Source organism: Acomys russatus, chromosome 1 (genome assembly GCF_903995435.1).
Source record: "Acomys russatus chromosome 1, mAcoRus1.1, whole genome shotgun sequence".
NCBI lineage: Eukaryota > Metazoa > Chordata > Mammalia > Rodentia > Muridae > Acomys > Acomys russatus.
In genome coordinates, this window is record NC_067137.1 from 22,766,824 (window position 1) to 22,780,940 (window position 14,117).

At 43.2% G+C, this 14,117-nt stretch overlaps 1 protein-coding gene across 1 annotated transcript in view; it reads right to left on the reverse strand.

Annotated features, from left to right (window-relative positions):
• Babam2 (BRISC and BRCA1 A complex member 2) overlaps positions 1–14,117 on the reverse strand; it is a 391,205-nt gene that overhangs the window by 253,964 nt on the left and 123,124 nt on the right. The window contains exon 5 of the mRNA XM_051170891.1: positions 4,428–4,622. Within this exon, the coding sequence (XP_051026848.1) occupies positions 4,428–4,622 (195 nt within the window). The remainder of the gene's footprint in view (positions 1–4,427; positions 4,623–14,117) is intronic.

The following is a 14,117-nucleotide window of genomic DNA, read 5'->3' on the forward strand; positions in this document are numbered from 1 at the left end:
GTAGCCTTGAGCCCTGTGCCGAGCGCACTTGTCCATCTCTCAAGGCTCACCTTTGTGTCCTAGCTCTTCATTGGTTGCTTAGATGCTAATTCATGTCAAAATATTTTGATTTCTCTATTCTCATTTCTGTAAGTCACCAGGCCTTGCTTACTGTAAGCTAACACATAATTACTAGTGCCCTTGCAGGATTCTTAGATGTTTTTACTCACCTTAATACTACATGGTACTCAGTTTCAAAGTATCAAAATCACTCCAACATTAAAGGGTGTTGAATCCAGCACTAGCACATTTCGACAGTAAAGTCGGTGACATTAAGCAGAAATATTCTGAAAAACCACCAGCATACTCTGCTTTAAATGGATCTTAACTTCTACACTCAGGTAAAGGAATTTGTAAAAGGTACTATAAAATTAGATTATAGTTCAATTTAGACTATGTATTAAAAGAAAGAGGGATGGGGATAGCTCAGTTGACAAGGTGTTTGCCTTGCAAGTACAAGGGTCTAAAGACAATCCTCAGAACCAAGGTAAAACAAAAATAAAAAAACAACAACAATAACACAAAAAGCAGGCATTTGGATATATATCTATAATCACAGTGCCTGGGATAAGCATGTCCCCAGAGCTCCCGGGCCAGCCTCGACTAACTGGCGGATTCCAAGCCTATAAGAGACACTGATTCAACACAAAAGTGGATAGCATCTAAAAGCAACAAATAAAGTTGCCCTCTGGCCTACACACACACACACACAGAGAGAGAGAGGGGTAACTGCATGCACATGCGCATACATACAAGCATACATGCATACAATCAAGAGTCATGCTGGATGAAGTCTAACATCCTTTTCTGAGAGGAAAATTAAGTGAGTTGTTTAGTAGGAACAGTTCTAGAGACAAACAATAAACTAAGTTTATCTTAGTAGTCATGTGAGTTAATAATCAGTAGTTTAAAACCTTGAACTACAACCGGCTGTTGATAGAGATGTAAAACAGTGCATCCACTGTGGGGAAAAATATGGAGGGTCCTTAAATAGATGAAAACCGTGTTACCACATGACCTGGTAACCCACTTTTACATTTACACACTAATCCACAGCAGCTGGGTCTCAACAATATTGAGACATTCATTGCAGCATTAGCTAAAAAGAAAAGCAGTACAAGCTCCACACTATGAGACTAAACAAACTGTGGTGTGCACACAAATGCAGCCTTAGTGTAAAAGGAAACTCTGTGACATCCGACAACATGGATGAACTCTTAAGACAATATGCTAAGTGAAAGAAGCTAGTCACAACAGAGCAATGGTGTGCCTCACACGAAGTAGCTAGTGGAAGTAAAACTCACTGAAGCAGGAAGTAGAAAGGAGGAAGATGAAGTAGTGATTAACAGACACACAATTTTAGTTTTGCAAAAAGGAAAACGTTCCACAGATCTGCTGCACAACAATGTCATTATGCTTAAAGCGGAAGTGACAAAGTCAGTGTTATATCTCTTATATACTGCAATATAAATAACTTTATAAAATAAAAACCACGGCTGGTAGGATGGCTCACTGGGTGGAAGTGCTTGCTGCCAAGGCTGAAGACCAGAGTTTGATCCCATGAATCTACATGCTGAAAGTGAGAGCCAACTCCTGCAGGCTGTTGTCTAAGCTCCACACACCGCCCACGGCACGCACACTCTCAAACACACGTACACACACACACCAATAAGCACGTTTCTTTTTTTTTTTTTTTTTTTTTTTTTTTTTTTTTTTTTTTTGTACGTTTCTTTTAAAAGAAATTTTTGGGGGTTTTTTGAGACAGGGTTTCTCTATGTAGCCTTTGCTGTCCTGGACTAGCTTTGTAGACCAGGCTGGCCTCAAACTTATAGTGATTCAACTGCCTCTGCCTCCCGAGTGCTGGGATTAAAGATGTGCGCCACCACCAGCCAGCTTTAACATTTTTTAAAGTACTAGAAAGATTATAATTAAGGATAATGAAATGGGAGAAGGCACTTTCAGGCAAGCCCTACAACCTGAGTTCTTCAAATCCCACATGACAGAAACAGAGAATCAACTCCCACAAGCTATCCTCTGACCACCACATGAATATCACAGCATGTACACACAAAATAGATAAAAAATGAAAAAAGTAAAAGAAAAAACTTTGAACCATTAAATATGTTCAAACAGGAAGACTTGTTTAAAATGTTTAAAATTTTTCTGCTCACTTATATGACTTTGGAAATCATACCCATTAATAAAAAGGTAAAGGCTCCAAGGGAGACCATACTGAACTTAAGAAAGGCTTGATGGGCTAATAGAATTAACAGGAGAAGAACGCCTAAATTCACTCTGGGTGTCACTAGAGTTCACTCCCTCCTCCATTCAGCACTCTCGCAGAACACCAATGGTCCAGCAGGCACTGTTCCAGGCATGGGCTATGTCAATCCCTACCCTGAAATTTGACATACCAATAGAAAAAAAATCAAACAAGCTTTAAGTATAGCAGGTTTCCCAAGTAGTATGGCATACAGCCATCCTACATTCACACTTCCGTGTATTAGAGCCCCTCCCTTGAGTGGGGACAGGATCTAACAAACAATAAGAAAAGTGATGGGCATCATCTCCAAGACATTAGAAGTAAAGGGGTGGTTTCTGGTTGACACGCTCTCTGTCCGTCTTCCTGCTTGCTGGCTGTGGTTAGGCCAACTGCCAGCTTAGGAGGTGCACTGTGGAGAGGCCTTGCAGAGGAATGCAGCTTCCAGACACCAGCTAGCATCAACTGAGGCCCTCCAATCAGCAGCCCACAAAGAAGAACATCTCGCCATCAGCCACACAAATGAGCTTCCAATGAAACTCTTTACAGCAGGGCCCTGAGGAGGCCAAAGCACTGGCCAACACATCAGTGCAACCTAGGAAGGGCCCTGAGGTGCCACTCTAACTATATATCTAACAAACAAAAGCTAAGGCAGTAAACATTATTAGGTTAAGACACTGAGTACTAAGGTGAATATTTTACAATATATATATATATATATATATCCCTTAGAAAAGAGCAGAGTAATGTTGGGGAAGAGAAATCAAAAGTGAATTTTAAGAACACATATAATAAAACACAACTCATAAAAGTCAAAAGGTAAAAAACAACTGAAATGTCTTGAGTTAGTGACTAGAAAACAAGACATGGTATGTCTGTCCAGTGGAATATTACTCAGCCATAAAAAGGAATGAAGTACTGGCATACATACAACATAGATGCATCTGAAATACATTCTGCTAAGGGAAAGCACTAGTCACAAACATGGATGTGTCATGACCATCTGCAGTGTGCAGAAACTCTACAGAAACAGAAAGAAATTTAGAGGTTGCTGAGGCATCAGGTAGGAAAAAGAGTAATGGCAATTGGGCATGAAGGACCTTACTGGATGGTGACATGACTGTTCTAGATCATGGTACCAGCCAACTAACTGATAATCATAGATTTATACAATTAAAACATATAAACCTACATAAAACATATCCCAAAAGGTCAATGTAAAAATAACTGAGGCAGGACATCGTTGAAAACACATTAGCCAATATTTGAAGAAGAAAGGGTGTTCATCAATCCCAGGAGGCAAAAACAGGTACTTATGCAAAGTAGCTAGAGGGCAGGAGCGTGCCTGGTATGTCTGCATTACAGCAGAGGTGGCAGCACTGCTGCAGCCCAGTGCAGCAAAAGTACAAGAGGAAGGAAGCAGATCCTGAAGGAATGAAGGTGGCCTTACAGCATGCAGCACTCATGTTGCAACTTTCACCTCCCCCAGGGGACCAGGCAGGGAGGAGTTATATGAAGTTTTCTGCGCAGAGGAGGGCTAGAATCCTCTTTGTATTGCAAAATGATCACACCACACAACATGGCAGCCATGCCTATAACCCAGCACTCAGGAAGGAGGGATGGAAGGACTCTGAGTTTGAGGCCAACCTGGGCCCTGTAGCAAGTTCTAGGCTGCCCTGAGCTTTGTGATAAGGCCTTGCCTTTATGAAAGGGATGGGGGAGCAGGAAGGCTTCATATAACCAGTGGCAACTGGAACAGCTGACCTTCTTATCTGCCTGGGGCACTGGAGGTCACTCCCTAAGTGAAGGTGGAGTCCACCAGCCACCCCAGCAGGCGCTGCATGGAGGTGTAGAAGGCAGGCGGTCCTCAGGCTCTCTCCCTGACTTCTGAACAGAGGAGACTGGAGATGAAAACAAATTTTGGGCACATCTCCTGTGATAGTCTTTACAAATAATAAACATGACAACCTCTTCAACCTCTGCATTCTGAGGAAGTACAGGGGTGACCTAAGCCATCTGTAGCTGAGGAAATGACTAGAGCTCGCTCTCCGTGGACATCCCAAGGTTCCCGTCTCCTTAATCTCATCACAGATGCAGTAATCCCCCCCCCCTTCCCCTCAGCACTTACCCAGTTGTTTTTCTTCCCAGCATAAATTTCCATGTTCTCTCCATACTGAGGCTCTTCCAGGAGCGTCTGGTACTCAAACATGAGGCGCGAGCTCTCGCGGAGGCGGCCGCACTGGAACTGGTGGTACTGCTGCAGCAGCTCCTTTACCACAAGCAGCAGGCACTCGGGGTCCGCGGGGTTCCAGGAGGCAAGGTTCTGCAGAGGCCAAAACCAGGGCCCGTGAGAAACCACTCCACACAAATCCCTCGTCACAAGTGCACATCAAAGCAGAGGAAGGGCGCAATCAAAGCCTGAGAGCAAGACTGTTCCTGGCTGGCTGGGTGCTCAGAGACAACGAAGAGCAAAGCCATAGTGCCAAAGTGAAAAATCCAAACTGCCTGAAAGACTGATACTGACCCTGGGACACTGTGTTTGTTTCTTATCCTCTTATAATCTTTGGCCTTTAACAAGTGGCACCTAAATGCAGCATTCCATGCCAAAATAATTTAATTCCACATCCCCAGACTGTCTACATCTGTAGTACCAGATGAGAACAAATACTGCAAACAAGAGCATTTCACAGAGGTATGCCCATCCCAGTACAGACCAGTCTGGGAACGGATAGGAACAGCGACGATACACAGGAAATATACATCTAGGAAATACAAGATTTGGAGAGAGAAAAAGGGAGGCAGTGGGTGATACCCTGTAAGTGTACAGCAGTCAAGCTCACGTCTGCTTGTTCCTTTTTTCCTCAGTGTGCTGGACGTGGTGACTCCTGTACATATCAGCCACTGGTCCAGACAGTGAAGAAAGCGAGCGAAGTCCTTTATCAAGCTGGGACTGTGCAGTGCTGAGGTCTAGAGTGACTGCCGTGTCTGCAAGAAACCATGGCCTTTCTTGCCTAGGTATCAGTGGTACCCACCAATGCTGCTGCAGGCTAGGTGTGAACAGCACAGTAAAAGGAGACACAAAGAGCATCTTAACGTGGCCCTGAAAACAGCCTGACATCGCAGATTTCTGAAGGGTCCCCAGGGATCTGCTGCTCCCCTCGTAGAACCACCACACTACATCACACACATTCCTTTAAAGACAACTTAAGCACAGCCCCTACCTAAAGAAAATGAACATGCAAAGGGAAAGGAATGCGTGCATTACAAAGAGGCTGACACTCTTGGTATCCATGGTTTCTACATTCATAGATTCAAGCAACTGCAGATTAAAATCATTTAGAAAAAAAAAAAAACGCACTTGTACTGAACTGATACTTTGCCTTGAATATTCCTCTCGACACAACTATGTAGGCAGTGTTTCTATCAGGGCTGATGTGCATGCGTTACTGCAGACGCCACTTCACTCTATACAAAGAGTTAAGCAGCTGCAGAGTTTGCGACCCATGGCACCACTTGGAACGGATTCCCCCACAGATACCCAGAGACAATGACACCCTGCTGTACCGAGTAGACTGACTTACAGAATGGGATGACAGCGGAGAAGGAACGAGGCATCCCTTCACTGATGGGAAGAACAGAACCAGACACTCGCAAAAAGAGGAAGAGCAAATGCCACGGCAGCCTCCCATAAAGTAGGGTGCTGGTATAAAAGTGATTTGGCCAGAAGAACACAGAGTCCTGTACAGAAGCTCCTGGCCTTGACAGCCCCGAGATTCCTTTGAGCTATTCAAAACTTCATTCAAAATATTAACAGGATGTACGAACACAGAGCAGAACGGAAAATGGGCCACTGCACAGCCTGCTATGTCTCTCCTTCAGAGGTCATTCAACACTGATAAACAGGAGAGGCAATGGTGTTCTATTTCTTAGTAAAACATGCCTTCCCAGGCTGTCTCTAGTACTAGAGCAAAAAGAAAAAGGGTTAGTCAACTCAATTTTTAATTTTTATTTTTTTTAATCTTCAACATTTTTCTCCAGTGTTTTGAAAGCTTCAAATGCATATCCATACAATAAGAAAAATTATAAAAACATATTATCCTGCTAACACCTCTGAGTAATTTGAATTTATTTCAAATCATTCAACCTAATTGTTAAGTTCACAATATAGACATGCCAACCAACACCTCCTTCCTGTTAAAACACGGCCTCCCAGTACCTGGAAATGCCTCTAACCTTGACCATCCAAACACACTTCCCTGGAAAAGCCACGCCCGTCGGGGCAGGTCTAGACATACGAAGCTAGCTAGAGATTTGTCTCCTGTGGCTTAATCACTTTATCTAGAAGAGGAGAACACAGAAAATACAAAGGGTTCTGGTCACTCCTTATGACTAAGTCTCCTGAAGACTAACGCAGAGAGTAAAACCATGTCTAGCCTACAGGACGCTGGGCTTCCTAATTCTCTTGAGCAGTAAATACAGAAAAATGGCCAAACTTCCATTAGGGAAGGAGGCAACAGCGTGCATTTTCAGGACTCTTTACAAAAAAGGAAACTATAGCTGCGTCTCTACTCACAAAGTCTACCTCTACTCTACTTCTGTTAATGAACAAAGGAAGACATCTGAAATGAAGGTGGCCACAGACCAGAGGCAAAGGCCACACACTACACTAACAAAAAGAAATCCAAAATGGACCCTAAATGAAGAATAAAGAATAGAATTGACAGTGGCCTGAAAGGCATGTCCCACGAATGTCCTCACTTACCAGGAGAGTGGGACAGATGTGAGGACATCCTACTGGGACTCTAGGTAAGAGAAATATAGGAGATGGGGAAATAGAAGGATCCAGAGGATCTTAGAAACCTACAGGAAGAACATCGTGATGGGTGGATCAGGGCCCAGGGGTGTCTGCTCAAACTATTGCACTAACCAAAGACAACGCAAGTAGGAAACACTGAACCCCTGCTCTGATGTAGCGAATGGACAGGACGTTCTCCACAACTATGTGCAGAGCAGGGACTGACTCTGACATGAGCTCTGGTGCTGCATATCTGACAACCTCCCCTTGGTGCGGAGCCCTGGTGGCACTCAAAGAAAGAATAGGCAGACTACCAAGATGAGACTTGTGAGCCTGTGACCATAAAGTGGGGGAGGAGAGCCCCCTCGGACATGGACCTAAAGGAGGGTAACAGGGTGGGAGTGGGAGGGTAGGAGTGATGGGACAACAATTGAGTTGTAATCTGAATAAATTTATAAAAATATATAATTGAAGAAAATGATCAGATATAGTCAAAGAAAATATCCAAATTACCAGTTTGGAAGAGAAACATCATTTGCCCTCACTAAAATACCTGTGATACAGTCAAGAGTGGGGGTGGGGGTCAGTCAGAGATTGCTTAGCTGGTGGAGTGCAGAGAGCGACTCAGATTGTATAAGATGTAGCCTGCGCCTCGCCCCGAGTGAAGAAGCAGTCACTGGCCGTTTCATGACCACGGGAATGCCCTGCCACTGTCCAGCTGGCTGCCTCGCATGAGGGACCCTCCCGTTTGAGTGACCCTCAACATGCCCACGCATCTTTCCTCATAAATCCACTCCACTCAACCAGCAGCCCCACAGACGGGCCCTGCCGATGCTCAGCTCTGTATCTGTGAGAAAGGTAATGAGTCACCACAGCTTTAGAAGCAACTCAGGTGTTCCTCAAACCACAGCATTCGTCATACTGAAGCAAATTCAGACACGCAAAAGAACATGCATAATGGAAAAAGTTGAAAACAATTAACACTGGTCCATGCCTTTGAGGAGATTAAATAGAGAAATAAGCATATGAGACTTGGAGTCACCATTGTCCAATAATAAAGGAAATGACATCTCAGAGAAAATTCTCTTCTACAAAAACAATTTTATGATAAAATTCGTCAGTAAGAGGATGATGTACAAGATGAATTAGAAATATTACAAGAAATTTACCTAAAAACTGACAATAAAATCCAATCTAACATCCTAACATAAAGGGAAATCAAAACCAAGGAATAACACTTGAAAATATGCAACCTTGTTAGTAACCAAAGAAGCGCGATTCTAAAACATGCACGTGTCATGATGTCATACAGACGACAGCAAGCCTCCTCCAGCATTAACGGTCATGTGCCCTTACCCACACAGCGCAAATCTGACCATTCTTGGGCACCCTGTAGATCTGCACGGCTGCCATTCTGTGCTTCCTGTTCTAAGGGTGTAGCCAACTCCAGACCAGGATCTAACTAGAACTAATCAGTGTGACATGTGTTTGAAGACAGAGGTACGGCTCCACACTTTTTTTTATTATTCCCATGTGTCACTGTGATTTGCCTTGCCCTTCATACAGCGCCCACACAAGAGAGTTGAGCCAAAACTATGACAAACTATATTTATATCTTAAATTGGCCAATCAGCTAGTAACAGCGAGGGCATCATGCCATAGGTACTTCAACATGCAGGAGTGTAATAGTCCACAAGAAAACCACCTATGCACGGGAAACTTAATGGAAAAAAGGTATCAGCTGATTTCTAGAATTGAAATTATAGACCCCATTTTGTAGGGTCTTTTTTTCCTGATTTCCATATTCTCCATAATTTCTGTGTATTTGTGTTATATGTTTATGTATTTATGCATTTAACACATGCCATAGTTGAAAAATGGAAATGTTTACCAAGAAGAGACTTGATACCCTATGAGCATATACAGGGGGAGGAGGTCCCCCTCAGTCACAGTCATAGGGGAGGGGAGTAAGGGGGAAATGGAAGCGAGGGAGGAATGGGAGGATACAAGGGATGGGATAACAATTGAGGTGTAATATGAATAAATTAATAAGATATATTTTTAAAAAGAAAAATGGAAATTTTACAAAAAAAGATAGAGTATTTCCTACATTTCAGCTTAGTTTTTTCTTGTGTGTGGTAAGGGACTAAGCCCAGGACTTGAGCATGCCACATGTGAAAGCACTTTCCATCTCAACCTTAGGGAACTCATTCGATTTACCATTTGTAGTTCATGAAATCAGACTTCCATTACCTCTTCAAATAATTTAACTTGGCAGGTTGCATCATTTAACTCTAAATATGTATCATTTAACACTAACATTGAATTTGTTATTGCTTTGACTCCAAGGCTCACTGAATGCCATGGGAATGCTAGTGCCGTGGGTTCTAGTGGCATGCAGTGGCCACAGTGGTCATGGGAAATGACCAATGGCACTTTCATTTCTAACAGAACAGGAACTGAACAAGCAGAAATTGTTTGACTGTCAGCTGGGGGACCATACAAATCATAACAACAAAAATAAACCTGTTCTTGGCTTATTTGTAACAGGAACATGTCCACAATGAAAACCTCTATTATACATATTCTTCAATAGAAAGAAATAAAATTATCTTAGACATCTCTTCATAATTCCTTCAAACACAACTTCCTACTCTTCAAAGCTATGGTGAGGATGACAGATTTAGGTCTACACACAGCAAGTCTGGTCCCTGCTCACAGAACGACCCCTGAAAGATTTACATACTCAGGTGGCTAGCAAAAAGCCAAACGACAAAAGTAGACCACAACACTCTAGTCACATCCCACGATGGCAACAGTGCTAAGTGGCAGCTAATTCTGGGGGCCTTTGTCCTTGAGAAGAGTCAAGTACTAAGCACAAAGTGAAGCACTTGAAGCGGACACTGTACTCTCGTGGCGCACTCACAGGGACAAATATTGGCAAGGCAGGAAATTAAACAGGGCAGTAGTTTGATGAGCCTCCTGGCTTTATTTTAAATATTCTAATAACCCTCTTATAGGTAGGGCTCACTGAGTCTGAGGTTCAAGGCTGCTGCTGTGATGTTTGAAGTTGTTAAGTATAGTCTTTCAAAGCCAGGTGGAGCTAATTAGAAAAATATGCAAATCTCTGAGAGCCAAAGAATAGTTAAGTAGACACCAATACAAAGTCCTTTGAGGGATTAATATGTAATAATAAAAGTCGTCTTAAAATGTAGGGGGCTTAAGTTTGAACACCCACCTAAGAAGAACAGCAGCAGGTAAACAGGATGTGCACTGGGAGAAGAAGGTGGCTCATGAACTGTGTTCAGTGGCCACTGCCCAAGCACCCTGACCCTCTAAACCAGCACAGTCAGAGCTCTCCAAGGTTCTGATCTGCTTCTCAACCAAGAACCAACCACCTTTAGAGTGTGTCTGAGGTTCCTTCTAAAAGGGGTTGTATTAGGTATGAGTAACTTATTTGAATGTATGTATTGCACCATGGGGCACCTGAGGCCTGTGAAGATCAGAAGAGGGTGCTGGATCCCCTGGAACTGGAATTACAGGCAGTTGTGAGGCACCATGTGGATGCTGGGAAGAGAACATGGGTCCTTGCAAGAGCAAGTGCTCTTAACCACTCAGCCATCTATCTGGACCCTAAGAGGAATTTTTAAAATGATTTTCAAGATGGCACCCATCAATCCACTCCCTAGCTTTACAGTAAAATAGTAGCCAGCAAAGGAATATGACCTTGCCTGTCATGCCGATAAGGAATGAGAGAGTTAAATATGCTGGAAGTCAAAGACAATGTCTTGGGGGAAATATACAAATATCTTCACAATGAGAGCAACATTTCCATGTGTTTCTGTGATAGCACTGACAAATCTTGTAAAAGAGAGAACACAACGAGAAGAAAGTGCAAGCCTGAACTTGAGGTACAGTCTCCGAGCAGGCTTACCTAGCTGCCTGGTTAGCTGAAACCTCCAAGAACCAGGAGGGTCCTAGAGGACCTTCAGATATCTGCCACGTGATGATACAGTAATGATCACTCCACGGTTTTTCTCTCATCCCATTTTGGTCTAGGATATCAGAGCCACTAATGCTGGAATACTGGCTTAATTTCTTCTATAGGCACGCAAGCTTTAATTCTAAAACATGAGAAAGTACACCAAAACTGTAGAAAGACCTGGCTCCATGGAGAAAATCCAAAGCCTGTGTTGCCACTCCTTGCCCGTCAGAAGTTGCTGTACAGATCACCTTTCAGTTGCTCTTAGAGAAAGGGACAAGGACCAGCCCCACCCAACACTGAACGCTCAATTCAACTGGGTCTCTAGGATCACAGAGCTCACGTCTAACATGGATTTCTTTCTTCAGAATTGATGGTCAACAAGAAGAAAAGGGGTAACAGGACACAGAGGTAAGAAATTTCAGAGAGCATCTCTTGATCCATCTTCCTTCCTCTCAGAAGTACTCTCAGACGGGACAGGAATGAAAAGAAAGGCAAGTATCCCCTCCACGGAAAAGAGCCTTATCAAAATCCCAGCCACCAAGAGAATGCAAACATCCTGCCTACGTGTCCAAGAGCACTAATCTCACACACTAGCGTGCCTGCATAAGATACATTAACAGACTGAATAATAACTAACCCCATTCTGTCTACAGGTGTTACCTTTCCCCACACAATTTTAAGGTGATATCTTTTAAGTATGAGATCTGGTCAAGACCAAAACACTAATTTCATAGCTATATCTCAAAGAAAATATGAATTAATATTGGTATTAACTTCTATGTCAAGCAAAACACCAGTGTAAGAAATGATTAACGGATCCTCAACATGGGAAAAACAACTTTTTTTCCAGCACAGACTAGCTGAGACTATAAGACAAGTGCTACTGCTTTTCACCTGGCTGCTGACGTCACACACTGCCCATCCATGTGACTCAGACCTGGTGGCAACCCCGCAAGGGCAGAAAGAACTAGAAATGTGATGCAGCTTGACTCCAAATGTTTTTCCTGGGGACGTATTGAATCTTCCAGGTTGCTCGAATCTCATCCAGGGATGTGATTTTTGAAGGAGACAGCTTGTTACTGTTTTTCCTGGCTGTACTACAAGAAACAACAGTGTGAGCTTATTTTAAATTAATGTGTGCTTCTGTGTTTCTTTACAAGAAATTAACTGCAATCGTTCAGTTAAAGCAAACACTTTGTGTTTCACTTTTCATTATGACATGTCTTCAGGATCCTCTCAAACCTAGGAAGCTAAAATTTCCCAATTTTAATTGCCAGTTTCCAATTTAGAGCAAAGTATTTAAATCACAATGAAAGACCTTTCAAGCTTAGTGACCCTGTGGGGCAATGAGTTTCATGAATGAGGTCCCTAACCGGTCTCACAGCCAGACAGTAACTCTCCCTGTCTTGGAAGACACTCACAATAGTGTCATGTCTTTCTGTCTCTTTCACAGAGACTCACAACAGTGGGTAGCACAGAACAAGACAGAAAACAACAGCCTCAGCCAGGCTCTTCCTTACAACTAGAGAAGCATCTGCAGGCCTGACACCTGCTTTCTGTCCTCTGCCCTAACTGACCCCTCCCTAGTTAGCCCAGGCCCCTGTGCTACAGTGATTTGTTCTAGCTTTTCTCGCCTTAGCTGAGCACCTTGGACTTCTGTCCAGACCTAAAGCATTTGCAGACCCTTCCCTTACTCAGAATCCCAGGCATAGATTTTCCTAACCAGCAATGACCTAGTCACACAATTTGTGTGCATATGAACAGGGGAAGCTACCTAAAAGGAAGCAATATGGGCTCTTCTCATTATAACAGGTACATGTAGCTACTGCAGCCAGAAAGGGAAAGCAATACAAAGCAGGGAATTAAGTAAAAGAGAAGACACAAATACAGCACACAAGCTGTAAGAGCTTTTGCTGTCTTTGTTTTGTTTTGTTTTGTTTTTAGCTCTAGCCCTTTCTCATGCATGCAAGTAATGTATATACATACACTCAAGCACACACGGGTATACATAAAAATAATTTTTAAAAAACCTCTAGCCCTTAGACCTTGGTCCACATAAGACTATGATACACACACACACACACACACACACACACACACACACACACACACACACACACACACACAGTAAGTTTCCATCCATAGTTTGATGTCCAAAATCGATTCTCCCTCCTGCTAACATCTGCCCAACTTTCCTTGAGAAACCACCACCACCACCATTCTCAGCCACGGGTCTGGAGGAAGAACTATCAAATAAACCTCTACAGGTGCTGGCTCCCTAGTCAAAGTAGTTCCTAGGCGCCCAGCCTCAATGGTTATCAGCTTCAGTCAGACTAAATGAGATAGACTGCAGTATGAGCTGGGCTGCTGAGAAGGAAGGGGTGTGTGCCGTCTTCCCCAGGTGGGAGAACACAGTCTGAACTGGAGTGGCTATGCTGTATTCACAGAAGCAGGCCAACTGAAGAATGTGTTATAGAGATGAAGATCAACACAACGGGAAGCAAAGTAGAAATAGAGCAGAAGGAAACTAGGTTCTGTAGTGACATTACTGAAGCCACCAGACCAGCATTATCTTAAGTCCAACTGTGGACTTGTAGAGTCCTATAAGCTGCTGAACTCCCTTTATTGTTTTAAGACAGCTTGAAGCAAGTTTCTGTTGCTTTAAAAGAAGAGGATTGGCCAGGTGTGGTGGTGCATGCCTTTAATCCCAGCACTCAGGAGGAAAAAGCATTGGGTCTCTGTGAGTTCGAGGCCAGCCTGGTCTACAAAGCAAGTCTAGGCCAGCCAAGGCTACACAGAGAAACCCTGTCTCAAAAAACAAACAACAACAAAAAAGAAAAGAGAAAAAGGACCAAACTAAGAGGAGGAAAAGGGAGAACAGGCCTGGGGTGGGGGGCATTAGTACACCAATTAAAGTGCTATTTTGCCTTCTCTAGGAGTGAAAGGAGAAATATAGAAACTCCTACCTAGCCACCTAACCACTGAGAAGCCTTTAACCTCAAAATACAGAGTCACTTTAGGTACTTGGATCTTCTTAC